The 24,577-nt window shown below is 54.3% G+C and overlaps 10 protein-coding genes across 10 annotated transcripts; 4 read left to right on the forward strand and 6 right to left on the reverse strand.

Annotated features, from left to right (window-relative positions):
- Positions 1–251: 251 nt before the first annotated feature.
- On the reverse strand, positions 252–2,245 carry BO82DRAFT_24263 (epsin). Its single transcript, XM_025630804.1, has 2 exons — positions 1,734–2,245; positions 252–1,673 (listed from the first exon to the last, which is right to left on the reverse strand). Exons 1-2 carry the CDS (start codon positions 1,996–1,998, stop codon positions 310–312), a joined length of 1,629 nt encoding a protein of 542 aa, XP_025494388.1. The 5' UTR covers positions 1,999–2,245; the 3' UTR covers positions 252–309.
- A 530-nt stretch (positions 2,246–2,775) lies between these two features.
- Positions 2,776–3,577, forward strand: BO82DRAFT_24217 (uncharacterized protein). The gene has a single exon (XM_025630797.1). It carries the CDS (start codon positions 2,938–2,940, stop codon positions 3,424–3,426), a length of 489 nt encoding a protein of 162 aa, XP_025494389.1. The 5' UTR covers positions 2,776–2,937; the 3' UTR covers positions 3,427–3,577.
- Positions 3,578–3,936: 359 nt separating this feature from the next.
- On the reverse strand, positions 3,937–6,049 carry trpE (anthranilate synthase TRP2). The gene is made up of 4 exons (XM_025634615.1): positions 5,900–6,049; positions 5,630–5,778; positions 5,499–5,572; positions 3,937–5,405 (listed from the first exon to the last, which is right to left on the reverse strand). Exons 1-4 carry the CDS (start codon positions 5,909–5,911, stop codon positions 4,087–4,089), a joined length of 1,554 nt encoding a protein of 517 aa, XP_025494390.1. The 5' UTR covers positions 5,912–6,049; the 3' UTR covers positions 3,937–4,086.
- A 657-nt stretch (positions 6,050–6,706) lies between these two features.
- BO82DRAFT_24294 (uncharacterized protein) lies at positions 6,707–8,083 on the forward strand. Its single transcript, XM_025630805.1, has 2 exons — positions 6,707–7,501; positions 7,570–8,083. The coding sequence occupies exons 1-2, from the start codon at positions 6,942–6,944 to the stop codon at positions 7,919–7,921; spliced, it is 912 nt and encodes a 303-aa protein (XP_025494391.1). The 5' UTR covers positions 6,707–6,941; the 3' UTR covers positions 7,922–8,083.
- Positions 8,084–8,591: 508 nt separating this feature from the next.
- Positions 8,592–10,766, reverse strand: BO82DRAFT_278009 (WD40 repeat domain-containing protein; the record flags this gene model as incomplete). The annotated part of the gene is made up of 4 exons (XM_025631210.1): positions 8,592–10,241; positions 10,362–10,510; positions 10,582–10,598; positions 10,717–10,766. 4 exons carry the CDS (start codon positions 10,764–10,766, stop codon positions 8,592–8,594), a joined length of 1,866 nt encoding a protein of 621 aa, XP_025494392.1.
- Positions 10,767–12,737: 1,971 nt separating this feature from the next.
- BO82DRAFT_352168 (rhomboid family protein) lies at positions 12,738–14,731 on the forward strand. Its single transcript, XM_025634616.1, has 3 exons — positions 12,738–12,877; positions 12,927–13,561; positions 13,631–14,731. Exons 2-3 carry the CDS (start codon positions 13,170–13,172, stop codon positions 14,340–14,342), a joined length of 1,104 nt encoding a protein of 367 aa, XP_025494393.1. The 5' UTR covers positions 12,738–12,877; positions 12,927–13,169; the 3' UTR covers positions 14,343–14,731.
- Positions 14,716–16,052, reverse strand: BO82DRAFT_352169 (mitochondrial 54S ribosomal protein mL61). Its single transcript, XM_025634617.1, has 2 exons — positions 15,924–16,052; positions 14,716–15,673 (listed from the first exon to the last, which is right to left on the reverse strand). Exons 1-2 carry the CDS (start codon positions 15,960–15,962, stop codon positions 15,092–15,094), a joined length of 621 nt encoding a protein of 206 aa, XP_025494394.1. The 5' UTR covers positions 15,963–16,052; the 3' UTR covers positions 14,716–15,091.
- Positions 16,053–16,677: 625 nt separating this feature from the next.
- BO82DRAFT_430288 (leucine--tRNA ligase CDC60) lies at positions 16,678–20,638 on the forward strand. Its single transcript, XM_025640605.1, has 4 exons — positions 16,678–16,812; positions 16,894–19,397; positions 19,458–19,656; positions 19,721–20,638. Exons 1-4 carry the CDS (start codon positions 16,738–16,740, stop codon positions 20,315–20,317), a joined length of 3,375 nt encoding a protein of 1,124 aa, XP_025494395.1. The 5' UTR covers positions 16,678–16,737; the 3' UTR covers positions 20,318–20,638.
- Positions 20,590–23,038, reverse strand: BO82DRAFT_430289 (uncharacterized protein). Its single transcript, XM_025640606.1, has 2 exons — positions 22,571–23,038; positions 20,590–22,491 (listed from the first exon to the last, which is right to left on the reverse strand). Exons 1-2 carry the CDS (start codon positions 23,007–23,009, stop codon positions 20,909–20,911), a joined length of 2,022 nt encoding a protein of 673 aa, XP_025494396.1. The 5' UTR covers positions 23,010–23,038; the 3' UTR covers positions 20,590–20,908.
- A 161-nt stretch (positions 23,039–23,199) lies between these two features.
- Positions 23,200–24,469, reverse strand: BO82DRAFT_352173 (telomere maintenance SDE2 family protein). The gene has a single exon (XM_025634618.1). The coding sequence runs from the start codon at positions 24,309–24,311 to the stop codon at positions 23,379–23,381; it is 933 nt and encodes a 310-aa protein (XP_025494397.1). The 5' UTR covers positions 24,312–24,469; the 3' UTR covers positions 23,200–23,378.
- Between the last annotated feature and the right edge of the window lie 108 nt (positions 24,470–24,577).

Genomic DNA, 24,577 nt, shown 5'->3' on the forward strand with positions numbered 1-24,577 from the left:
GATAAGCAGGCCTTGCCGCAGTAGTCGTGTGAGCAGAGATGGGAGCAGAAACAACAAGTGTGGATTGTAGAAGCTTGACACCAACCAAAAGCACAATAACAATAGACAAGAAACCTTGGTATCCGAATTCGATGACTCTTGATATCAACTATAAAGGGGGGAAAGTAAAAAAAAAAAAAAAAAAAACCAAGTGAAGGCAAATAATAACAAACATAAGAAAGCCCGGGGGACAACGGGCTTCAGATATCAAAATCAGGATTAATTCCAGCCCCCCCACTCCCCGTCAATACACCAATTCACCCTGCGGTCCTACAGATCGATCAAACTGCCACCCTGCTGAGGCTGCTGATGATACGTCTGCTGTCCTCCCCAAGGGTTGTTGACCGGCTGCGCAAACCCCGTCTGCTGTGGAACGAACTGCTGCTGCGGCTGGGCGAAGAAAGGATTGTTGCCCGTCCGCGTGGCCCGGAGCCTGTCCAGTCCCTGTCCGGCCGAGTTGACAAATGTACCCGGGGCCGTATGCTGGGCGGGTATACGCAAATCTCCCACATTTCCGAAAGTGTCTTGTCCCTCTCCAGAAGCCAAGAGTGCGTTCAACTGTGCGCGATGCGGATCCAGCATCTGAGTGGGTGCGGTCTTCTGCGGCGTGAAAGACTGCTGGGGCGGAGCAAGTGACTGTGGCTGTGTCTGGTAGTTCGCGATCGGATTGGGCGATGTGAATTGGTTCGTGACCCTCTCTTCCGCCAAAGTATTCAGTGATGGAGGTCCAGTAGTAGCGGGTCGGCTCTGGAACTGCTGAGTACGTGGTGCAAATGGATTGTTCGATCCCGTAGGCATCGGTTTCAGAGCATCCGCTGGCTGTGGGCTAGCCCATGGGTTGTTCGTACCCGCCGACAAAAAGTTATCCTGAGGTTGTTGGAACTGCTGCTGTTGCGGCTGTTGCGGCTGTTGCTGCTGTTGCTGCTGGGAAAATGCGTCGCCTCCCCAGGGGTTGTTGACGTTGAATGCTGTGTGTTGTGGCTGTACAGTGGCCTGCGGCTGCAGATAGTTGTTCTGCGCCTGGCTGTAGGGGTTCTGGTCAAACGAGGTCGGCTGCGCCTGGAATCCGTTGCCATACCCATTGGGCATACCGGTCATCTGACTCTGGAAACCAGTAGGCTGGGCATATTGGTTGTTCAAATAACCAGTTGTCAGCGGCTGTTGCGGGTTGATCGGGTTGCCGAACCAGTCGACCGCGCTCTGCTGCTGGTAACCCTGGTTGTATCCGGTAGGTTGCGGCTGGGCGACTTGCGTAGGGGCATCATCGAACAGGGAATGGGCATTGCTCTCCTCCAGCTCCCGCTTGCGCAACTCCTCTTCTTCCTTGCTCAATTTGATTGCCTTCGCCAGATCCTCGTCGTCGTCAACCGCGGCTGTATCCCTAGCCCGGCGCTTGCGCTCCTCCTCGGCTTCATACTTGCTCGCCTCAATTGCCAAGCGGTATTCGGCATCGTCGTCGTCATTTGTGGTGCGGCGACGCTCGCGGCGCTCGCGACGGGGCTCTGGAGCGTAGCCCCCTTGATGGTCATCCAGACCGCTCACCCGGGACTTCCAGAGCTTGCGATCGGAGCGCTCGCTGCGCAATCGGTCTTCGTCCAGAACGAGCGAGGTGAGTTCCTTGGCGGCCACACGGACTGTAATCGGATTCAGTTAGATATTACGTAGATTACCCCAGCCACCCCATATTAACGTACCGTTTTGTCCGACATCACGTCCGTCCTCATCAACGTACTGAAACTCGCGCAAAGTCTTGATGATGTAGACATTCTTACGGGCCCACGTTACTACCAATTCGGAGCCTTCGTGCAGGCAGTAATCCAAGACTTTCAATGACTTGAGGACGTGGCGCCAATTTTTGCCTTTGTCGTTTAAGCGCTTATCCAACATGTCCATGATCTCATAGAAATCGGTGGGGCTAAATGTTTGCACGAGGGGGGTCAGTTTGAGTCGCGGGACCATGCAGGCCACGGAGGACGCGGGGTAGCCTACCTGCTGAAGGTCAAGGCGGCGATTTCGGCCATCTCGGTGCCAGTTGGCCCCCAAGGATCATTACTCGTAGCTGTGAAGGGAAGAAGAAATGTGACATTAGCGTCAATCGACTATACACTCGTCCAATGGAGAAAATGCTGGAATGGAGGTGACCATGGATTGACTGGAAGTTATGACGATAAGGAGGGTGTATCGTAGGCTACAGCCGATCGGAGGCAAGATAAGCGGGCAGTAACAGTCCAACGTACCATTTCGAACCTTGACCTGCACGGAGGAATAACCCTTGGTGACGTTTTTCACACTGCGCACGACTTTAGACATGGTGGCGGTATTGAGTGTGTTGATGGGAGAAGTGAGGATAGACTAGGCGGCCCTTTCCGCCTTTGGCTTGCGTAAGAGGGGGAGATAATGAGGGAGGAGGTTGTGAGCGAGGCGAACAAGGCGATCGCGCAGAAATAGGTGTCAATGGAGCTGGGGAGGATGGAGCAACTGCGATGGGGAGCAGAACCAGTCCGACTCCTTATCGCGCTTAGAACGGTGGGAAAGGCGTATGTAAGCCGCGTTCGGAATTGTCACTCAGTGACCGTGAGACAGTCGGAACTTAAGACTGGTGCGACTCAAGGTGATTCGAAGAACAGGAGATCGCGACTGCAGATAGCAGTGGATGGTCGGAAATAGGATGATGGAGTTGAAAGAGAAGAAAAAGAGGTGTGAGGGGAAGGGAGGAGTGTGGAGGAGGAGAAGAAGAGAGGAAGAGAAGAGAAGAGGAAGCGGAGCAAGAGAGAGATCGGGCGGACTAAAAGGTTGGGTGCCACCGGAAGACCGTTCAATAAATTCCAGCCAATTTCTCACAACCACACCTCTAAGCCGTCCTGGATTAGCGGGGATTTCCGTTCTCACTGAGCTCGGATGCAATGCGCTCGTGTTAAATGCAAAGAAATTCTCTTTCGAGTGTGTAGCTGCGTCAGGTTGTCGAATCTGCCTTCTCGGGCGTTCATTCACTTCCCTCGGGCAGCGGCCAGTCGAATAGGGGCACTGCGACAACGTACAAGGACGAAGAAGGGATTGGGACGGTACAAAAACGGTTTGTTCAAAGCCAACCGAAAGGAGAATGAACGGATAAATACTGCGGAGACCAGAAGAGCGAAGAAGAAGGAGCAGGAAGGGAGAAGGAGGGAGATTTTGATGAATTTGATATTGATGGATGCGATGATCAGGAGAAGGAACCCGAGCGATAATGGAACTGAACTACTGGGGATGGTGTCATTCCTTCCTCTTCCTCTGCTCTCCGTCTCTATGCACTCTGTTTCTTCTACTCATGACAATAGTCCTATCTGGAGTCGCTGGGGTGGCTCCATGTTATTTAACATGATAGTGTTCACTTTAAGCACCACTTGACGTCAATTGACCATTCCCCTATACAAACATTCGCCGAACTTCCATCCCAGTCGGAGAAAATCGAGGCTAGAGATTCGAAGGCCTTTCCAAACCATCCGACTCATCCTGCTCCAGGTCTCTCCCACCCATAACCAACGCGGAATACTGAATATGCTCTCTTTCCCGAGGCGGTGCAAAGCCATTTTCCCCGTGTGTTGTGCTTTAGCGCCTGGCCGGCCTCGCAATCGACGTCATCGCAGGCAGGGGCCGGCCGGCCTTTCTTGCAGATCGAACCACGTTCGGCCTCATCCTAACTAACTCCAATGAAACCTGACCCCGTCCATGCGATCTTTCTAATTGACAGAGAAAAAAGCGTCCGCACTCCCACCCGCAAAGAAATGGTGGAAGTTGCAGGCAGCAGAATTTATGCGGTTTCCTGGTCCTTCTGGTCGGCTAAACCTTATGTCATCTCCGGGCCCCGGTTTTCCAAAAGTTTGCATCAGATTATTGACAGCATCTAGCTACCAGTCATCGCAGAGAGGTCTATACTTCATGTGCATTGTTTACACTGAAACATCCCTCATTTCATCTAAAGCCTGAGGAGACGAAAGAAGGGAAGTGAAGGGGAAGAGGAAGTTGAAACTAGATATATGAACAATGAGAGGACAAAGAACTGCTATTCTAGGATTTTTGCTCTTCCTCCAGACTGAGGTATTTGGCCTCAGCGCCCTTGATGCAGGCAATGTTCGCTCCCAGCTTGTTCAGCGTCTCCACGTACTCATCGTACGGGTCTGAGTCGAATACAATGCCTCCTCCCGCCTGCAGGTAAGCCACCCCGTCCTTGACCATCATTGTCCGCAGCGCAATGCAAGTGTCCATTGCACCCGGCACTTCTGCCGCTCCATTTGCGCTGGCAATGTTATAGCCGAAGTAACCCACCGCGCCCGCATACACACCGCGCTTCTCGCCCTCCAGCTCCGCAATCAGCTGCATCGCCCGGACCTTGGGTGCGCCCGACACCGTCCCCGCGGGGAAAATTGACCGGAATGCATCGAAGCGCGTCTTTTCCGGCCGCAAGACACCCGAGACCTGCGACACGAGATGCTGCACGTGCGAGAATCTCTCCACCACCATCAACCGATCAACCTGTGTCGTCGTCGGGTCGCATACTCGGTTTACGTCGTTGCGTGCCAGATCCACCAGCATAACGTGCTCCGCGCGGTCCTTCAGACTGCTGCGCAACTCGGTGGCCAACGCCTCGTCTTCTTCCGGCGTCCGGCCGCGCTTTACCGTACCCGCGATCGGGTGTGTGATAATGCGGCCCTTCTCCTCCTTGACCAGCAGCTCCGGACTGGCACCAACCAGCTGGAAGTCTTCACAGTCGATGTAGAAAAGGTACGGGGACGGATTGACGGTGCGCAGGTGTCGGAAGAGGTTGAAGGGGTGGAGGGAGGTGGGGCGGGACAGCCGCTGCGAGGGCACGGTCTGGAAGATGTCACCCTTGGAAATGTGCTCCTTCAGGCGAGTAACATGACGCTCGTAGCCTTCACGTCCGATGTTCGACGTGTATTCCTGATTCTGTAGGATAGGACCCTGGGGTGGAAGTGGGTGGTCGGGGCGCAGTAGAGTCGCGACAATGCGCTGAAGGGCCTCCTGGCCCTTGCGGTACTCGGTCTCGAGCTCCGTCTTGCTGCTGGGGATGGGGATGTATGTGATGACCTTGACAACCTGGAAGAAGTGATCGAAAGCGACGATAGTGTCGAAGAGCATGAAGAGCGACTCGGGAATACCCAGCACATCCTTCATTGGGCGGGCCGTCTTAGGTTCGAAATACCGCACACAGTCGTAACCAACGTAGCCGATAGCACCTCCGGTCAGAGGAGGAAGAGTCAACCCGGGCACTGTCGCGACACGATATCCGGACAACTCTTCCTCCAGAATCGGCAGCGGGTCACACTCGGGCCCATGGCCAGCACCAGTCTTGATCACTTTGCGAGGATCTGCGCACCCAGAGAAAAAGTAGACGGAGGAATCAGTCACGAGCTCTGAATCTCGAAAGCCGGGGAAAGTGGATTAGCAAGGGTACCGCATACCAGCTCCAACAAAACTGTATCTTCCGATGGTTTCTGTGGTGGCAGCACTTTCGTAGAGGAACGACAATTTCGATCTGGGCCGGTCAGCGCGCCTACTCAGCGGCGGAGGTCGCGGGCAGCAAATGACTCACTTCTCTGCGATCTTCAGATATGCCAGGGTAGGAGTCAAGAGGTCGGCTGAGATAGAGGTAACCAACGGCAAAAGGTTGGGAGCAAACTTGGAGTCTCGGACGGAATCGATGACCTCGCCTGCAGTCTCGAGAGACGGCACAATCGTGATCTGAGTGAGTCAGAAGGAATTAGCATGCAACCACTTTCGTACCAGTTAAGTTGGTGATTTTTGTCGAGCACAATGCATGTTACATGCTTAGAGGCAATGCAAGAACTAGAAAAACACTTACAGACGGCGCCATCTTTGCGTATGAAGTTGGTGGTGTGCGGGAAAAAGTAACGGAGGAGGGGAGGTGCGGGAGAAGATTGGCAGGGAGGGACAATCAAAAAGAGCCCGAGTCCGGAAGCAAGCCGGAGATGGAGGGGGGGGTGGGATTTGCTGGCGGGCGGGGCGGGCGGGCGAGCAGAGGCAATAGACCTCGGTATAAAAAGGACTTTTCACAGTGAAAAGAATGGGAGAGTGAGAGTGAGAGAGGCAAAAGAATAAGTCACGGCTAGGGAGACGCTGAGGATGGGAAAAGCAAAAGTTCCGTAAAGTGATCCAGTTGTAAGTTCCAAGATTGATATGTTCCCGAACTGGCCATCCAGACCGTAAGTATGCCGTTCTCCCAACCCGGACTAGCGTTACCGGCCTGATAGACGGCGGCATTCATCCCGATTCTTATTCATCATTATCATCCAACTAACTAGCTAATGTTATTGACAGCCCGACTGTCAACAATTCCATTGTTCCTCCTGCAATTCGCTTGCTTGAGTATCTGTCTATCTACTGAAGTATGGACCATCGGGATCATTCCCTAGCTGACAATTCAGGATATAAAATATACTCTTTCTTTTCTACCTTCCAAGCTCAAGCTCCTCTGCCATCCTGTGGCCCAACCCAAGCTATCCGGTTGCTGTGGAAATCCTTCGCCTGATCAGCTGTTGTTCTTGCTGGAAGCATTATTCCAGCAGTCATCGTCATCATCTGAGGCCGGGCCTGAGCTGTTGCTTAACACCTTCGCCCAAACCTTTTCTTGGGTATCACTGCACGTCAATCTGAAGGAAATCTAAAAGAAATCAGGGTACATTTCACCCTTTTTCTCCTGTGCGCACGGGCTTGCAGCACGCTACTTCTAATCCGCCCCCTTGCACCGACCCTCGAATTCTATGCTCAGAGGCCTGAGATTTCTAAGAGATTATCGAGATAAGGGAATAAGTGGCATTACGATAGGATCCAGTTATCAAAAACGAGAACACAACAAAGTCTCTAAACCCCTGGAATAGCCCTCCATGGAACATCAGACGTCTTACTTACAGCCCTCGCCGCCGTCATCGGTGGCGGAGCAAACATGGGACAAGACTCTCACAGACCCCGATCACGCTTCTCATATCCTCGAAAGCGATATGAATGATGCAACCTCATTGCCTGCACGTCTCACCCGAGTGGCTCAGATTCTGTCCGAAAGTAACTCGGTTTCTATATCAGACTCCACCACAATCCATCACTGCCTCCAGGAGATGGAGGCCCTGCTTGATCCGCGTCCGGGAATCTCACATGAAGTCGCCCGTTGTCGACCCCGTGCGCATTCTCGACCGCCCAGCCCAGTAGATTCTCCTCGAGATCCACATATGAATTCCAACATACCAGTGTCGACAACAGCGAATCATGTCGGTTCTGTCCAGGGTATATCGCACTCTCAGCTGACAGATCTTCTCAACGAAGTTACAACGATGAAAGCGGAATTCAGCCAGCGCCGCAGAGAGTCGCTTGAAATCCACAGTTTGCTCACCCAGGAGCGCCAGGTGTTGACACAGAGACTGGCAGAGCTAGACGACGAGATACACGAACTGTGAGTGGTGCCTCATGACTCTTGTCTGTTGCCTTGCTGTGATTAGCATACTGATATTTCGATACTAGTCGGAAAGATATCCTTGAAGACTCAGCAGAACGGGAGGCCATGCAAGGAACGATCAATGGCTTAGAAATCTGGGTGGACGACTGGCACAAGCAGCACCTCTTAGCTGTGACGGAGGGGCCCACGATGAAGCATCGGCGAAAGAGTCAACGGCGGTGGACGAAGTGTGCCAAGGAAGAACGATTCAATGACGACGGAGAAGCGCTCTTTGAAGGCATCACAGCATGGATGCGGGGTTGGAAGGACGTCGAGGAGGGCTTTCACGTTCGACAGAAGGATCGCGACCTGAGAAGGGAACAAAGAAGGGAGCAGATGCAAAGACAGAGGGACCATTCCCAAACAAGTCTGGATTGATGAGACTAGGGATCGCTGGTTTAGAGGAAATGGACATGTAATTGGTGATACCAAGCACCGATGATGCTACCCAGAGCCGAATTGCCAGAGGTTTCTGAGAAGGTGTTACCCCACTAAATTGGAGATGAGGCGGCGCGCACTTGCGCCCAATCAGTCGACCAAAAACAATTGGTACAGTGCGTAAAAAGAAGAGAGTGAAATGAAGTCACAAGAGCCACCGTAATCAACCCGTGAAGTCGCCAACCGCCGCTTTTGCTGCCTGAGTCCAACCTGCGCCGTTTAAGAGTGATCTAACCCAGTATTTATCGAAGCAAGAACTATAATTATGGTAATATAGCTGTAAAGGTGTATTCTGTAGACGTGATGGGTGCTCTCCGGGATTGCGCTTCGATAACATGGTACATCGGGGCCTGCCGAAAACCTTGAGCGCAAAGACGAGATCTGTTTGAGGCAAAACGCCATGATGCTGCAGCTGGCCTGTGTTCCCGGTTTGCCTTCATCGCCGCTTAATGAAGTGACGTACAGTATGTGCATCGAATAGTCATCGATCATAATCTCGAAATAGTGTCGCAAGAACCTGAGCGAGGCGACATTGTCATCGATTTGAAGAACTCAGCGCTGCAGGTTGACGATAGCCAACTAGTTGATCATAGTTAGTATGCTGAACTCTTTAGGGTCGAAATTGCCATACGTGGTTACCAAATCCAAACGCAAGTTTCTTGCCATCAGTATCCCACGCCAGAGAACGGTCCAGGACCGGTTCTGTAATTCCATTAGGTCCGTTGACGGGGGCCCCTGGTTCATCTTCTGATTTCCGCTCTTCACGTCCTGGGGCTTTCCATGCAGCCATCGCGGTCCCGCCTCTTTGTGCGTTCCAGATGAGCAGACTGTCCTTGCTGGCAGCTGCAAGGGCGTAGCCATCTGGTGAGAAACTAGCAGCCAGAGCGGGCGATGAGGGGCCAAGGGAGAGTTGATGTATACATTCAAATCGCTTGGAATCCAGATCAATCCGCCAAACTTTCACCGTATCGTCCGTTGAAGACGAGGCCATGAAGACAGTTTGAGTTACCGCAGACTGTTCTCCGTTTGGCTTGATTTCAATTGCAGTGATCTCGCCTTCGTGAGCATTGTCGACGTATATATCGTGAGTCGGAACCCAGAGGGCAGCTTTGGCGGAGGATGCGGCAACGGCCACGGGTGAGGGGCCAACACTAGCACAACGGATAAAAGCCCAAAGCCTCTCTGCATTGCTTGATTTGAAAGTCTGTGAGATGTGAACGCTGGAATCCACATCACACTGATAGACAGTGCCAGGACCGCAAGCATAGACTTGGCTGCATCCCAGCCAGCACAGATCGAGTACAGTCCCGTCGATGACCTGCGGGGAGGGGAATTCATCCGGACGTAGAGAATCGTCCCACAGAGCAAGCTCGGAAATTCGACTGTCGGAAGCAACCACAATCAACTTCGAGCCATTTTCCACCCAGTGCAAGCCGGTGATCATCCGCGGAACCTCTGGGAGCAGGTCCACGGCGTGTCCAAAGACGTCATACATCGTGATCGAGCCTCTCATATCATTGTATGTCGCCACAGCCAACTTGTGTCCGTTGGGCTCCCAGGAGACTGCTGAGACACATGTACGGTCTCCATTATTCTCAACAAGCTTTTCTTGCACAGGGAGCGCGGTTGACGACAATCTCCATAGACTACAGAATGTATCACCAGCGGCGACGACAACGGTGGGGTCATTGGGACGCCACAGTGTTCTCGTCACGTGATCATCACCAGCCACCTCCAGAAGGGCTGTGTCGGGCGCCAGGTCGGCCGCCTTGGCGGGGGTGATCTGTACGCCAACGCTGTGGCCGGTTGTCAGGGTAAAGGTTGGCGGCGGTGGTGCGGGTGGTTCCTGGTGGTCCTGCGATTCCGGTCGGATGCCCATGCTCACGTCGCCATCCCCATCCACGGCCAGCTCGGCTGTTGATGGCGACTCTTCAGGTGCCACTGCGGCTTTGACCTCTGGATGTGTGACCCCATTGGAATCTACCTCCATCGGCACCTCATCTCCGTTAGTTTCTGAGCGGTCGCTTTTGCGAGCTTTCTTCACAGTTCGGACGGGCTGGGGGGCGGCAGCCTCGGCCGTCAAATGACCGTTGGTCACGCCGCCGCTCTCGCGCGCAACTTTGCTTGCGGGAGAGACAGGCGCCTGGGCTGTGCCAACTGCTGCCTCCTCCGAGCCGTTTTGCACCTTTGACGTCTCCGGCTCCAAGGGAGCTGGTCCGAAGAAATAAGTCGATGGTGAATAAGATATCGCATTTCCATCCTGTATTGCAAATTAGACTTTACGTCACTCTTCGTTTTTCACATCCACGCAAATGGCGACCGAGGGTTGGATGGTGAAGATAGATACTTGAGGATAACATGGAAAGAATTGTGTTCATACCCGATCAATAGAATGCTCCAGTTCGTAATACTGTAGGCCTTTTTGAACTAACGAGACAAGAGCATGGGTTTTGATGTATGGGGCAAATGGCAAACTCTGCGGGTCATGATTCCACGCGCGCTGCAATGTGATTGCAGCTTCGCCATGTCCTATAAACGAGCGTCAACGGAATTAACAAATGCTTGAACATTCGTCAACCACAAGAAAAAAAGGAATTTACCTGATTCTTGGAGGTACCTATCATGGAGTCAGCGAAGGTGCACCAGGGCCACAGCCAGTGAGTGCGCGGGAGGCAAAACAGGAACGAGGATATAGGCAGGCAACAAGGTTGGCTCAAGAGGAATTTGATACATACCTCCATATTAGGTAATTGACATGATGTGATGTGAGATCAGGGTGTGCCATTGTTACATGTATGACAGCTAGTAAGATGTAAAGTCCGCTAGCATGCCAGAAGTGAAAAGCTTCTCCAACGAGATAGACGAGCAACGGCGCGAGGTGGGAAGATGAAGCTTCAGAAGATGTGAGAGTTCCCGGAAGTTGACTGATTAAGCACTGTGGAGCAGAATCTTTCGTGCTAAGAATTCTCGAAGCTGGTAGCTTTGCTGGAGAAGAGGGGAGAACGAGCCGGGTAAAGACGCAGCCAAGGCTGTGACAAGGGAGACGGCCAGTATGCGAAAGGGGAGGTTAAAGATGCAGGGCCCGGACGCAGGCCGCAAATGTCAAATGAGAAAGGCAGTAAGATGGTCACAAAGAGTGTGAATGACTAGGGAACATTCTACAAGCTCCCACTGACGATATTGTTAGGACGATAGAGAAGTTCTCTGACAGCAGTACGAAATGGAGGTTGAAAGGGAAATGTGAAGAACGAATAATATCGGGACGGGAGGAAATCGACACCAACGTGTGGCTTGACGATGGGAGACCCGCTAGCGAACTGCAGAGACCGGAGAAGCAACACCAAGTGTTTGGGAAGACCAAGAGAGGGGCGGGAGGGGGGCAAGGAGGAGGGGGGAAAGATGAGGGGGGCAAAAGAGAGACAAAGAGAGAACCAAAGGAGAGAAGGGTCCGTGGAGAATGGTAGGAATAGAGGAGAGATACGAAAATAATTGGGGGAGTGGAATAGGATGGCAGCGGGCGATCTCTAAAGGGAGATTTGAGTTGAGTTGACTGATGGAGAAGTTAGGTTAGAGAGAGGCCAGACGGACGGATGAGGAACTACCCTTAGTTTCGGGGCAGTAGCAGCAGCAGTCGCAGCAAGACCAGGTACGGTATGTGGGTAAAGAGAGGGAGAGAGAGGTTCAGCCGGACGCTCGGATGGACGACCCTCAAAACACTCTTTTTCAGATGTTTTTTTTCCAGTTATGTCTCCAGTTGGTCGGTCTGTCGGTCTGTCGGTCTGTCGGTCTGTTCGTCCAGTGCTTCTTAACCAGAATTTTAGTCTCTCGGCTTCAGTAATAACTTATCAATAGCCAGAGAATGATTAAATCCGTGACAGTGAACAATTCGACGGACAGACAGACGGACGGACGGTGTTGACTTGGGACAAATTCGGGGGATGATGGGGGGGGGGCGCTTGACTCGTCGTGGCGTCTAGGCCATGGGTAGCGTGCAGTTGACTAAACCCGTACCATCAAATACCATCAAATTGACGGCCAGCGGATCGACCTGGCCGCTGGGCCGGGTTGGGACTAGTGCAAACGGGGCCAACTCTCTTTTTATTTTCTGGTTGGTTATCTTATTCTGATCAGGTCGACTGCATTTCCATGGAGCATCATTTCCTGAACACATGGTTGAGGGTTAGGCTGGCTGCCGGACAGATTACCCCTCAAGTCCAGTATTGCTCTTGAACTCTTATTGCCATCTATCTGTCTACGGTTCGTAGACAATGACTACTTCACTGCCTAGAGACTCTCAATGACAATAAGTACAATCGAATCATACTCACCCACAGGGGTGGTAGTGAATGGTCGATCTGGATCTTGGTGTGGTCCATCCTTTTGCTGGGCTGGCCGGTCGATCCGCTCGTTGTACATCATCTCTGGTGCATGCATGCATTGTGGGCTAAATCCCTCCCGCTCCCCGCCGGTGCAAATAAATGTAAATGTCGCTCTGTGTTACCTCCTGTCTATAACCTAGCCTTTGCATGGATATCACTTATGCTCCTCACCTATTGTCAACGAACCATATCAGAAGACCGCTACAGGAGGAAACTGCAGGGGTAGAATTCGGAGCACATGTCTTATTGTCATCGGGGTCCTGCTAAGTCGGATGGCCCGAACAAAGACAGACTCCATTGTCACCATGATGTATTCAATCCTCGCCATTATAAGTTACGGGAGAAATCTTAGATAATTACTCGGGCCACATCGACAAGCTTCTTTCCCCTATTTCTAGCATTTACTCCACAATCCGTGATAAGGCTAGGCATTAGGTACAGACTAAGGACAGTACATAAGATACATAGTCCGTAGTCCAAAAGGTCAAAGCACCGGGAATGCCAGGCAGTTTACTCCGTAAGGATGAGACCCCGTTCTGGTAAGGCCAATTAAGGTGACCAATCAGACATATGCGATCCTACTATCATTGCAGCTTGTCCCAAACAGGACTCGTCTCGGGACTCCCGACTGTTCTGCGGGAGGTGTTTGTTCTCTACCTTGACAGCAGCTGAGTTGATTCGGCCTGAATTTCTATCCTCCAACTACTTTCTCGGTCCCTTCTCACTAATTCACATCTCCCAGCTGGGCTCCATCAACCAGCCTGCGGTCTAGCAACCGCAAGAGCTCTTTTCTCAGTCTCTCTTTCATCATGGCTCTCCGAGTGAACATCCCCCCGGCCACCCGAATCTGCCTGATCAGTCTCCTTACCCTCTCCTTGCTGTACAACATTGCCCGATGGCGCCAAATTGACACCACGGGGGGCACACCGACCGTCACCCCCATCGTACCCTACCTTACGCTTGTTCCATCATATCTCCTTTACTACCCGTGGACGCTCGTGACTGCTACATTTGTGGAGCGGAACATCTTCACTGTTCTGCTGAACGCCGCCACCCTCTTTTACGGCGGGAAGTACCTGGAGCGGGCATGGGGCTCACGGGAGTTTGCCAAGTTCATCCTCACGATCGCAGTGATCCCCAATGTGGTCATCGTACCTATCTATCTCTTGGGCACTGCGATGAGTGGCAACTCCAGCAGCGGGTACGCCCCTTTCACCCATCGCGAATGCACAACATCGTGCGCTTTCCCTGCTGACACCCCGGCTTCCAGCGTCACTCAGATCTGCGGCGGCATCTCGATCCAGGCATCCTTCCTCGTCGCCTTCAAGCAGCTCGTCCCCGAACACACAGTCACCATCTTCCAGGGCTTGGTGAAGATGCGGGTGAAGCACTTCCCCGCCCTCTTCCTCCTCCTGAACACGATCAGCGGTGTAGTCGTCGGCACTCGGGCCGCCGCGATCCTTTCCTGGCTTGGTCTCGTGACGAGCTGGACCTACCTGCGATTCTTCAAGCGCCAGCCCGACCTGACCGGCACCTCGACCGATGGACTGGGCATCAGGGGTGACGCGAGCGAGACCTTCGCATTCGCATGCCTATTCCCCGACCTCCTCCAGCCGCCCATCGCTTTTATCTCCGATCAGGTCTATGCGCTCTTGATTGCGGTGAAGGTCTGCACCCCCTTCTCCGAGGAGGCTATCGCATCCGGCAATCAACAGGTCCTGGCTCGCGGCGAAGCCGGTCTTCCCAGCCTTCTTTCGAACCAGCGCGGGGGAAGAGCCATGGCCAAGCGGGAGGAGGCGGAGCGACGACGCGCGCTGGCTCTCAAGGCTCTGGATCAGAGGCTACAGGCTGCGGCTGCGGCGAGAGCGCCCCCGTCGACGTTGAATCAGCCAGGCGCCGCCCATAGTCAGACTCCGACCCCAACAGTAGCAGCAGGACAGGCGATGCTGGGTGAAACCAGCTACACTCCGGATCACGCTTGATGTGACAACATGCTCAGTACTGCTCCTTTTTTTGTGTTCGTTTGGAGATATCCTCAAAGAATTATCATTATGCTGTGAAGGGCCAACGAGGGCTGCCAGAGTCCCGTTCTTGACCGGGCTTGGTTGCTCCTTCAAAATGGGTAGCAATTCGCACTTTTCAGGGAAGTTCAGCTGCTTTCTTACTGACTGTATATTTTCGCATTGTGGATCCTACTGGGCATGTTATGAATGCATCATATGAATGGAGTTAGCTACATGCTCGGGTTGGAGGCTATTATCCATTTTACATGACTCATGACTGCGGCAAATTGTTTTTAAATCTAATATGTCAACAGGACTTTCAGACCTTTTTCGCTACAAATAGAGAATGCAGCAGAGTTCATATGAAACCCAGGTACAACACAAAACGAACCGTAGAAGTACAAACTCCCATGGTAGGGATGTAATATTCTTGACACGAACCACATAATCGAACAAGAGTATAGGAAATATAAAACAGGGAAAATGCTAGTATGCTACAAGTGACCATGACCAAGTCGTGAACCCCACAAACCAAAACTGTGACCCCATCTTGAAAGCAGCTGGAAAGTTATGACACCATGGACAACAAAAAATAAAGATGTGTGGTGTAAGCCACACACACACACACACACACACACACACACAGAGAAGACAGGGAGGGGGTGGAGAGAGGAAAGCGCAAAAGGGAAGAGGAACAAAAAGAGAGGGGGAAAAAAACAACTTCTGGTTTAGAGCTGCTTCAACCGCTCCACCTGTTCTCTGGCCTCCTGCAACATGCGCTCCTGGTCCTTCTTCGCCTGCCGCATGGTCGCTATCCGAACCCGATCCGTCTTGGACTTGGCGGCCATCTGGTCCAGCTTGCGCAGCTCGGCCGTCTCCTCAGCCGTCGCGGAGATCTCCGTGGCGCCGGTCATGTTCTTGACTTTGTTCCAGATCTCGGTGTAGGGGAGGTTCCGGACGTCGAGGACGGCGACCTGCTCGTTGGCGGCGGGCGCCGGGGCGTGGGCATCCTTGAGGTCTTCGGCGGCGAGCGAGGCGGCGATCGGGCTGGTCTGCTGGGCGAAGTAGACGCTCAGGGCGGCGGGCCCGTCCTGGTCCTCCGTCTGGCGGACGGTCATCGGGATGCCCGGGTTGTGGTACTTGAGCCGCGGGAGGCAGTTGCGCCAGAAATGCCGCGCGCCCTGGTGGCCGCCGTAGATCTTGCGGGCGTAGGTCAGGTGCAGCCGGGTGATCGCGGGGAATTCCTGGGTCGCGGAGGGGGCCGCGGGGAAGACCGCGGCGCCGGTTCCAACGCGGACGTTGAGAAGCTGGTGAGATTTGTAGATGTTAGTCTCGAGGGGGTGGGTTCGTGGAGTTTGCTGGGTTGCTGTCCGTCGGTGTCGGGCCTCACGGAGATGGCAGTCATGGTGGTCGTGGTATGGAGGCTCGAGGAGACAACGGGGCTTGCGGGAGGTGTCTGGGTCTGTATCAAGGAGGTCTTACCTTCTGCAGGAGTGAAAATAGTCCAAGTCAGTCTTCCGGGGTTGTATCAACAAGGGGGATGGATGATGGCTAACTTACAGTTTTCAGCTTCCGCATCCGCTTGAAAACGTTGACCATTGTGACGGAAGTGGCTCGCAAGCTCTTTGTATACTATGCTGTAATGATCCAGAAATGAATTCCAGCGCAGATCCGGCAGCGACTGGTTGCAAGTTGTCCGCGGTGGTTCAATGGTGCTTTCGCTGCTGGCTGGAAGCTTCCGCGTGGATTTTTGGGCGGAAAGAAAAGCAGCCGATATCGAGTCACGTGATGCTATGCGATACGGCCGGGCTTCAGGACTATCGATGTAGCTATTCGTCGTGGCACGCGATAGAGTATTAAATTCTAGATGGATTTGATCATTCAGATAGTTGGTCTGAGTTGGGTGAGCTAGGGTTAGACTGGATTTGAACATGAATGAGGTTATATGTAACCTGCCATCCTTAACGCTAAGCATAGATCCGTCCAATCCTCCCCGGCTCAGCCAGTAGTCAATCTGGGGTGTACAAACAATACACTCCTTCACCAATCTATTATCCCTGTGAGTCACAGATTGCACCCATAAGCAACAGATCCTAGATAAGACTCCTAGCTCATACTCATCCTACTTAAAGAGCCAGACAAAGCCACCTCCCTATCAATTCTCAGTTCCATCTCAAACTGTCAAGTGGTTTACAGCGAGTTCGGAGCAGAAAGAGGCAGGCGGTGACTCACGGACCGCCTTTTCCCACATACGGAGGAATTCTTTTCGAACCCCGCGGTGACTCGAGACGATCTATAAGACTCCGCTTTCCATCCTTGCCCCAGGGCTTCTTTATCTTCATTTCTACGAAAGGAAGACCATCTATCTGGAGCAATGGCAGCCGCTGCTGCATCCGCAGCTGCGCTCGATCAGGGCAACAGCACCAAAAACACTCTGAAGCTGGAAAACGTGCGACTCACTTGCCCCTCTTCCTACCGCAAGAGCCCCTCTTTGTCATGCAGCCCGTGCTAACCTCGATTTCACTCACAGACCGAGAAGAGAGACACCCTTATTGCTATCGAGAAGAAATACCAGGCGCAATGGAAGGAGAACAAGGTCTTCGAGGTCGATGCCCCCTCCGACGCTGAGGTGCCTTACGGCAGCATCTCCGCCGCGGAGCTCCGCGAGAAGCACCCCAAGTTCTTCGGAACCATGGCTTATCCCTACATGAACGGTACTCTGCACGCTGGTCACAGTTTTACTGCCAGCAAGGTTGAGTTCATGACTGGTGTGGCCCGTATGGAGGGTAAGCGTGCTCTCTTCCCTCTGGGTTTCCACTGCACCGGCATGCCCATCAAGGCTTGCGCCGACAAGCTCCGTGATGAGGTCCAGAAGTTCGGCCAGAGCTTTGAGAACTACAAGGAGGAGAGTGAGCAGGAGCAGGCTGCCGTCGCCGCCCCGACCCAGGAGGTCAAGGCCGAGCAGGCCGAGAAGTTCTCCGGCAAGAAGAGCAAGGCCGCCGCGAAGACTGTCAAGATGAAGTATCAGTTCCAGATCATGTTGGCCATTGGTATTCCTCTTGAGGAGATCCACAAGTTCGCCGATGCTGCTTACTGGCTTCAGCACTTCCCCCCTCTCGCTATCCGCGATCTCGACAGCATTGGTGCCGGAATCGACTGGCGCAGACAGTTCGTCACCACTGACGCGAACCCCTACTATGACGCCTTTGTCCGCTGGCAGATGAACCGCCTCCACGAGCTCGGAAAGATCCAGTACGGCAGCCGTTACACTATCTACTCCCCCAAGGATGGACAGCCTTGCATGGACCACGACCGAACCGAGGGTGAGGGCATCGGACCTCAGGAATACACCGCCATGAAGCTGAAGGTCAAGGAATGGGCCCCTCAGATTGCTGAATTGGTCAAGGGTAAGATTGAAGAGGATGCGAGCGTCTACTTCGTCCCTGCTACTCTCCGCCCTGAGACTATGTATGGCCAGACCTGCTGCTTCCTCGGCCCCAAGATCACCTATGGTCTTTACAAGGTGAAGGAGAAGGAGTACTTTGTTGCCACCAAGAGAGCTGCGTGGAACATGGCCTTCCAGGGAACTTTCTTCACCAGCGAGAACTTCCCCAAGTCTCAGGACCAGCTGCCTCTTGTCGTTGAGGCCCCCGGATCGGCTTTTGTCGGAACCCTTGTCAACGCTCCCCTCTCTTTCCACACCGAAGGTGTGCGTATCCTTCCCATGGAAGGTGTCTCGGCCACCAAGGGTACCGGTGTCGTCACCTCCGTTCCCTCTGACAGCCCTGATGACTACGCTACTCTTCTCGATCTTGCTAAGAAGCCTGAGTACTACGGCATCCAGAAGGAGTGGGCTGAGCTCGAAATCTTCCCTCTTATTGAGACCCCCACCTACGGAAACCTCACTGCTCCTGCTCTGGTTAAGCAGCTTAAGATCAACTCTCCTAAGGATGTCAATCAGCTGGCACAGGCTAAGGAACTCGCTTATGGTGAGGCCTTCTACAAGGGTACCATGCTTGTTGGTGAGTTCAAGGGTCAGCCCGTCAGCGCTGTGAAGGACAAGATTCGCAAGGCTCTCTACGACAGCGGCGATGCTTTCCCCTTCGCCGACCCCATGGGCAAGGTCGTCAGCCGCAGTGGAGATGACTGTGTTGTCGCCTATCTCGGCCAATGGTTCCTGAATTACGGTGAGAACGACGCCAAGTGGCAGCAGGACACCCTGGACCACGTCGTCAACACCCTGAACACCTACTCCAACGAGACCAAGAACGGCTTCGAGAAGAACCTCTCCTGGCTCAACCGCTGGGCTTGCGCCAGAACGTACGGTCTGGGTTCGAAGCTGCCCTGGGACCAGCAGTTCCTGGTCGAGAGTTTGAGTGACTCTACGGTCTACATGGCCTACTACACCATCGCGCACCTCCTGCACGGTGACCGCTATGGTAAGACTCTCGGCTCCCTCAACATCAAGGCAGAGCAGATGATCGACGAGGTCTGGGATTACGTCTTCTGCCGCCGTGAGCTCAGCGACGAGCTCATCTCCAAGAGCGGGATCAACAAGGAGGCTCTGCTGCAGCTGCGCAGAGAGTTCGAGTACTGGTACCCCTTGGATGTCCGTGTCTCCGGAAAGGATCTCATTCCCAACCACTTGACCTTCTTCCTGTACATCCACGTTGCCCTCTTCCCTCCCGAGTACTGGCCCAAGGGAGTCCGTGCCAACGGTCACTTGCTCCTGAACGGTGAGAAGATGAGTAAGAGTACCGGTAACTTCTTGACCTTGAAGGATGCCGTCGAGAAGTTCGGTGCCGACGCTACTCGTATCGCCTTCGCCGATGCCGGTGATGGTATCGAGGATGCCAACTTTGAGGAGACTGTTGCCAACAGCAACATTCTCCGTCTTCACACTCTGAAGGACTGGATGGAGGAGACCATCAAGGATGAGACCCTGCGCACCGGCCCTGCCGATTCCTTCTGGGACAAGCTCTTCGACAACGAGCTGAACAGCCTGGTCCGCGAGACCAAGAAGCATTACCAGGAGTAAGCACCCCCTAGACTATTCGAACGATTACCCGCGAGTAACTAACTAATACCAACCAGCACCAACTTCAAGCTCGCCTTGAAGTCCGGTCTGTACGACTTCGTCAGTGCGCGTGACTACTACCGTGAAGCCACCTCGACCTCCGGCGTCGGTCTGCACCGCGACATGGTGGCTCGGTACATCGAGCTCCAGGCTCTGATGATTGCCATCATTGCTCCCCACTGGGCCGAATACGTCTGGCTGGAGATTCTGAAGAAGGTTCGTTCCCACCGGAAACATAAATCAGAATCCGCCTCAAATAAGTTCTAACACCGCCACCCAGCCCGAAACCATCCACAAGGCGCAATTCCCCAGCGTCCCCGAGGTCTCGCCCGAGCTGTCCGCCGCGCTGGCCTACACGCGCGCGACCTCGTCGAACATCACCTCGGCCGAGGCGGCGTTCGTCAAGAAGCTCTCCAAGGGCAAGCAGGTGACGTTCGACCCGCGCAAGCCCAAGAAGCTGTCCATCTACGCGGCCAAGAAGCACCCGCAGTGGCAGGAGAAGTACATCGACCTGGTGCGCGAGGCCTTCGACGGCCTCGCCATCGACGACAAAGCGCTCAACGCCAAGGTCGGCAAGCTCGGCGAGATGAAGAAGGCCATGCCCTTCGTCCAGACCCTCAAGCGCCGCCTCGTCGTCAACCGGGAGGCCCCCGAGACCGTCTTCGAGCGCAAGCTGCCCTTCGACGAGTTCGCCGTTCTCCAGGAGATGCGCGGCGCCATCACCCGCGTCACTGGCGCCAAGGCCCTCGAGATCATCGCCGTCGACGAGGGCGGCAAGACCGGGGAGGTGCTGGGGAGTGGGGAGAAGAGGGAGGGCCTCTTCGCTGAGAACGCCGTCCCCGGGCAGCCTTCTTTCCACTTCGCTAACATCGAGTAAATTCAACGAAGATTCGTTAGATGTGAGTTGGTTGCATGAAGGAAGGGAAGGGGGTCCGTCCCATCCAGCCTTCGGACCGGTTAGACAGACGGTTTGAGGGATTGATGTCTTGAAACAGAAGCAATTATGGCATGTGAAAAGAAGAAGAATTATACAGTTGATGATTTTACGTCTTAGATGGTCCCTAGTCTACTGTTTAGCTTGTCTTGCTTAGATGTGTTAGTAGTCTGGTGGAGAGTTCTCGGTTCGCCGAGATATATATTTATGGGCCACAGTTAAGCAGGCTAAGGCGGCGCAACATCGTAGCAATGACAAACCCTGAACCAGAAGAGAACAAACCCGAAACAAACATTTGCAATTATGGAAATATAAATCTAGATGCTCTGATTTATGCTAGATTAGAAATCCAAAAAGGGGGAACCCCATTGAGAAGAGATTTTCGGTATTCGCACCACATCTTATATACGAGACAATGACAGAAATAAACAACACCAAGCGCTATGCGGAACATGACAAGGTAGCACGACCTAGTATACATTTACACGCCCCTATCTACCCTCGGTGGACCCGACGGAAAAGGAGACAGGGGATCTAAGAGGAGGAAGCACGACGGCTGCCCTTCACCCGTTTCTGATGGCTAATACTCTGGCGGCCGCGACCCCGCGCCTGCCGTTTCGCAGCCGCCTGTTTCTCGGCGACGTACTTGTAACACTCCAACGGGGGCCGGGATCCGATATGACGACCATGGGGGGTGAAGACCTCGACCTGGGGCGTGCGGGAGAAGGCCACATCCTCGCCATCGTCGAGCAGGTCGTCCTCCAGGTCGTCGTACACGTCGACGGCGAGGGGGTGCGATTTGGCGCGGGTCTGCACGGTGATCTCGACCCAGCCGCAGCCCTCGATCAGGATGTCGGCGGCCATGACCCGGTAGGGGAGCTCGGGGATGGGTTTGCCGTGGTCCGCGACGGCCTTGGCAAGGGATGTGGGGAGGTGGGAGCGGGTGACGTCCCACTGAAGGTCGATGCGGCCGGCTGAGGCGAAGGTGCCCACGGTGTCGGCGCGGAGGATCGGATCGCCGGGGTAGGGGCGGTCGCCGCGTTGCATCTCGATGGCCTTGTCGGTGCGGGTGACGTGGGTCTCGAAGGGCACGAAGCAGGCCGCCAGGATGATGTCGTCGGGTCGCACGGCGGTGATGCGGATAAGGCCGCCGCAGAGCAGGAGCGATTGGCCTGGTTTGACGGTCAGGCGCTCGGGCTTGACGCGTTTCGTCATCATGAGGTTGCGCTGGTGTTCGAGCCGCACGTAGTTGGTGAGGTCGCCGCGTTCGAGGCCGGGGAGATCGATCATCTCGCCCCGCCCGCGGCCGAAAGGGATGCGAATCGGGGAGACGGTCGTGCCGGCGAGGGTAGAGACCACGGGGAGCACAGGGAACATGTCCTCACGGGGTGCAGGGGGCAGGAGGCCGTCCGAGTCGAGAAGGCTTGGGTTCTCCTCTGGCTGCTGCTGGCCCTGTCGCTTCGACTCGATCTCCCGTTGTTCCACGAGGTCCGCGATCTTCCCCAGATTCTTCGAATCTTTGGGGAAACAGGCCTCGATGAAACTACTTTTGCCGACATTGGCCTTGCCCACTACCCAGACGCCACCCACGTGGTTCTGGATCTCCTCCTTGACCTGCTTGGTCCACCAGCCTCGCTGCGCACTGATCATGTGCACCTGACCCAGACGGAAGTCTTCGGACGACAGATTGAGTTGGATACGGAGCATCTTGCGGATGTACTCCATCTTCGAGTTGACCAGATCCCACGTAGGGGCTAAGAGATCGGACCTCGTGATGACAATGTGAAGGGTTGGGAGCCTCTTGGAGCCCGAATACTGGTGGGTGGCCGAGCGACGGTTCCGCGAACGCGGTTCCATGATGTTCAGTGCCTCGTAGATGTTTGGAATGAGAGACATGGGAAAGTCAGCTGCGTCCACCAGATGGTAAACATGGTTATGCTTGTGCGGCGACTCGTCCAGGTATGCCCGGATGGAGTCTATCGAGGGTGAGATAGCCGGGACAGCCTTGTTGTGGTGAAGGAGATCGTGGCATCGGTCACAGATCTGCACGGGCGTTTGTGTCTTCGCGAGGTATTCACCGGCAGCTGCTGCGTCTTTCTCAAGACGACGACTCGGCGCTATATGAGGGATCGTGCGTGTGTCAGCATAGACCACAATGCAGAGGAGGAGAGGAGGTGCAACTGAAATATCACTCACGTTTGATCACCGACCTACCCCAATCTGTAGCTCCTTCCGCGACATACTGTTGGATTCTTTCTGCCGCCTTCTCCCCCTCAGCTTCCGGTGCTGCGACAAGCTGTTGCGCCTCCTGCCCAAGCTTCCGTATATGCTTTCTGGTTTTGCCGTAGTACCCAGGCTCGTCGGGCTCAATGGTCTGCGCATACGCCCCGCATCCTGGACAGCAGACAGGCAGCGATTCTGGGGAGATCGACGAGGAGATAGCGGAAGGGGAATCGGCCGTGGAGTAATTGCGTAGCTCTTTGCTGGTATAGTGGCTTGCGGGCGTGCGGCGGGCAAGGACTTCTGGCCGCGTCAGACGGTACAATGGGAGTGGTCTGGCGCAGGACTGGAGTTGCGACGGAAGTCGGAATGTCTTGGTCGCTCTTGGGACAATGCGCCCGAGATATGGCGGCATTTTGAAACTTGTACAAGCAGAGAATGCGGCGAAAAGGCGTTGCAGCAAGAAACTTTGTTTGATAGTGTTGACCGATAACTGATAGCATCGGTGGTCCGCTTGGCGGGCCGTAAAAAAGTTGCTGTGGCGAACCAGGAGTGCATGGCTTGTGATAACCTGCTACTAGTAGTGGAATCTCTCCAGGTTTCTTGTAGACCTCGTAACCATAATCGTCAATTGGTATAAACAACATTTGCTTTGCTATTGCATAGTTACACGAAAGCATCATGCACAAGAAAACATCTTAGAAAACCAGAGTAAAGTAACAGTGAATGCTCAGCCCAGACCATGCGCCACGAAAACCCATTGAACCTCATGCAATATATTTCTTCAAGCCCTCGCTTTTCCCTTTCCCTTGACATCTTCAGCCTCATCTTCCTCAGAGTCACTCATGAACTCATCATCTTCATCAAACCCGATATAACGCCGAGGCGCACTGCTGCGAGTCGTGTTTGACGGACCAGGCGCATCGACCATCTCCTCCTCCTTCGCATCATCATCACCCTCACTCTCCTCCTCAGAAGATGGAGTATCCCGATCACTGCCCTCACTGGCACTGGCACTCGTGCTCGAGCCACCGAGGATCGTATCGCGCAGATTGTCCGTCCACATGCCGTCCTTCATGGCCATCAGGACTGCCTCGCGCGCCTTCTCGTTCATCTCCTCCTTGTCCTCCATCCACTGGCCGTCGATCTTCTGCTTCCCGCCGCCGTTCTTCAGCTCCTCCTGCCGCTTCTCCGCCGCCTCCACGACGGCCTGCCACCGGCGGCGGCGCTCCTCCTTTTCCTTCTTGTCCATCTCCGGCTTCAGTGCCAGGTACTCGGCCAGCGCCTTGGCCTCGTTGACGGTGCGGAGCCGCCGGCCGTCGAGGTTGCGGCTGGAGCCATTGTCGTCGCCTTGGTTGCGCTTGCGCTTGCTCGACATGCGCCCGCCGGCGGCGCGCAGCTGGGATCCGAAACCACCCTTGCCTCCGCAGAGGGGCACGCTGAGTCGGAGGGGGAGAAGGAAGGATGTGGTGGTGGTGGCGTCATTGGAGCTGCTGGCCAGATAAGGGAGGAGCGGTTCGGCGGAGGGGAGGAGTTGTTTGTTGCTCGTGGTCGTCAGGATCAAGGAGTGGAGTGGGATCGAAGGCGGGAGGTATGAGGAGATCTTATCCGTGAGATCGGCGAGACTCGAGGATGAGGATAGCGAGAAAGTGACCGTGGAGGGGAGTGAGAGTCCCGGGAAGGATGAAAGGAGCACGTTGATGTTTTGGGGCGCCATGTTGTTTGTTTGTTAAGCCGCGCGTAATATGTAACAGACTGATATGGGTCCCGCGATGCGAAGAAAATGAGATGAGCAGAAACTCAGCCTTCGCGACAGGTGCTCAAGGTGGAGTCAGGGTTCGATCTGACCGGGCGAGAGGCGCTGCTTGCTGAGCGGAGGTCTAGAAGTAATAACGCAATGCGGAGAGTTTCCCCCCGATAAGAGCGGGTCAATGACTAATTGCCCGTCCACCACGCGGCCTCAGGCCCCTGACCACGTGATAC

The sequence above is a fragment of the Aspergillus uvarum genome, assembly GCF_003184745.1.
Source record: "Aspergillus uvarum CBS 121591 unplaced genomic scaffold BO82scaffold_12, whole genome shotgun sequence".
In the NCBI taxonomy this organism is placed as follows: domain Eukaryota; kingdom Fungi; phylum Ascomycota; class Eurotiomycetes; order Eurotiales; family Aspergillaceae; genus Aspergillus; species Aspergillus uvarum.

Excerpts from the sequence above, each read along its gene's own strand:
- BO82DRAFT_352169 (XM_025634617.1), bottom strand. The coding sequence starts at position 15,962 with ATGGTCAACGTTTTCAAGCGGATGCGGAAGCTGAAAACT. Across the intron at positions 15,674-15,923 it reads GGATGCGGAAGCTGAAAACT|CAGCTTCTCAACGTCCGCGT; the intron begins GTAAGTTAGCCA and ends TACAAATCTCAC.
- BO82DRAFT_24294 (XM_025630805.1), top strand. The coding sequence starts at position 6,942 with ATGGAACATCAGACGTCTTACTTACAGCCCTCGCCGCCGTCATCGGTG. Across the intron at positions 7,502-7,569 it reads GACGACGAGATACACGAACT|TCGGAAAGATATCCTTGAAG; the intron begins GTGAGTGGTGCC and ends TTTCGATACTAG.
- BO82DRAFT_430289 (XM_025640606.1), bottom strand. The coding sequence starts at position 23,009 with ATGCCGCCATATCTCGGGCGCATTGTCCCAAGAGCGACCAAGACATTC. Across the intron at positions 22,492-22,570 it reads GGGTAGGTCGGTGATCAAAC|CGCCGAGTCGTCGTCTTGAG; the intron begins GTGAGTGATATT and ends TCCCTCATATAG.
- BO82DRAFT_430288 (XM_025640605.1), top strand. The coding sequence starts at position 16,738 with ATGGCAGCCGCTGCTGCATCCGCAGCTGCGCTCGATCAGGGCAACAGC. Across the intron at positions 19,398-19,457 it reads ACCAAGAAGCATTACCAGGA|CACCAACTTCAAGCTCGCCT; the intron begins GTAAGCACCCCC and ends AATACCAACCAG. Across the intron at positions 19,657-19,720 it reads GGCTGGAGATTCTGAAGAAG|CCCGAAACCATCCACAAGGC; the intron begins GTTCGTTCCCAC and ends ACCGCCACCCAG.
- BO82DRAFT_352168 (XM_025634616.1), top strand. The coding sequence starts at position 13,170 with ATGGCTCTCCGAGTGAACATCCCCCCGGCCACCCGAATCTGCCTGATC. Across the intron at positions 13,562-13,630 it reads AGTGGCAACTCCAGCAGCGG|CGTCACTCAGATCTGCGGCG; the intron begins GTACGCCCCTTT and ends CCCGGCTTCCAG.
- BO82DRAFT_24263 (XM_025630804.1), bottom strand. The coding sequence starts at position 1,998 with ATGGTCCCGCGACTCAAACTGACCCCCCTCGTGCAAACATTTAGCCCC. Across the intron at positions 1,674-1,733 it reads ACGTGATGTCGGACAAAACG|TCCGTGTGGCCGCCAAGGAA; the intron begins GTACGTTAATAT and ends ATCCGATTACAG.
- BO82DRAFT_24217 (XM_025630797.1), top strand. The coding sequence starts at position 2,938 with ATGCAATGCGCTCGTGTTAAATGCAAAGAAATTCTCTTTCGAGTGTGT.
- BO82DRAFT_352173 (XM_025634618.1), bottom strand. The coding sequence starts at position 24,311 with ATGGCGCCCCAAAACATCAACGTGCTCCTTTCATCCTTCCCGGGACTC.
- trpE (XM_025634615.1), bottom strand. Across the intron at positions 5,573-5,629 it reads TATCTGAAGATCGCAGAGAA|ATCGAAATTGTCGTTCCTCT; the intron begins GTGAGTCATTTG and ends TGACCGGCCCAG. Across the intron at positions 5,406-5,498 it reads ATACAGTTTTGTTGGAGCTG|ATCCTCGCAAAGTGATCAAG; the intron begins GTATGCGGTACC and ends CTGGGTGCGCAG.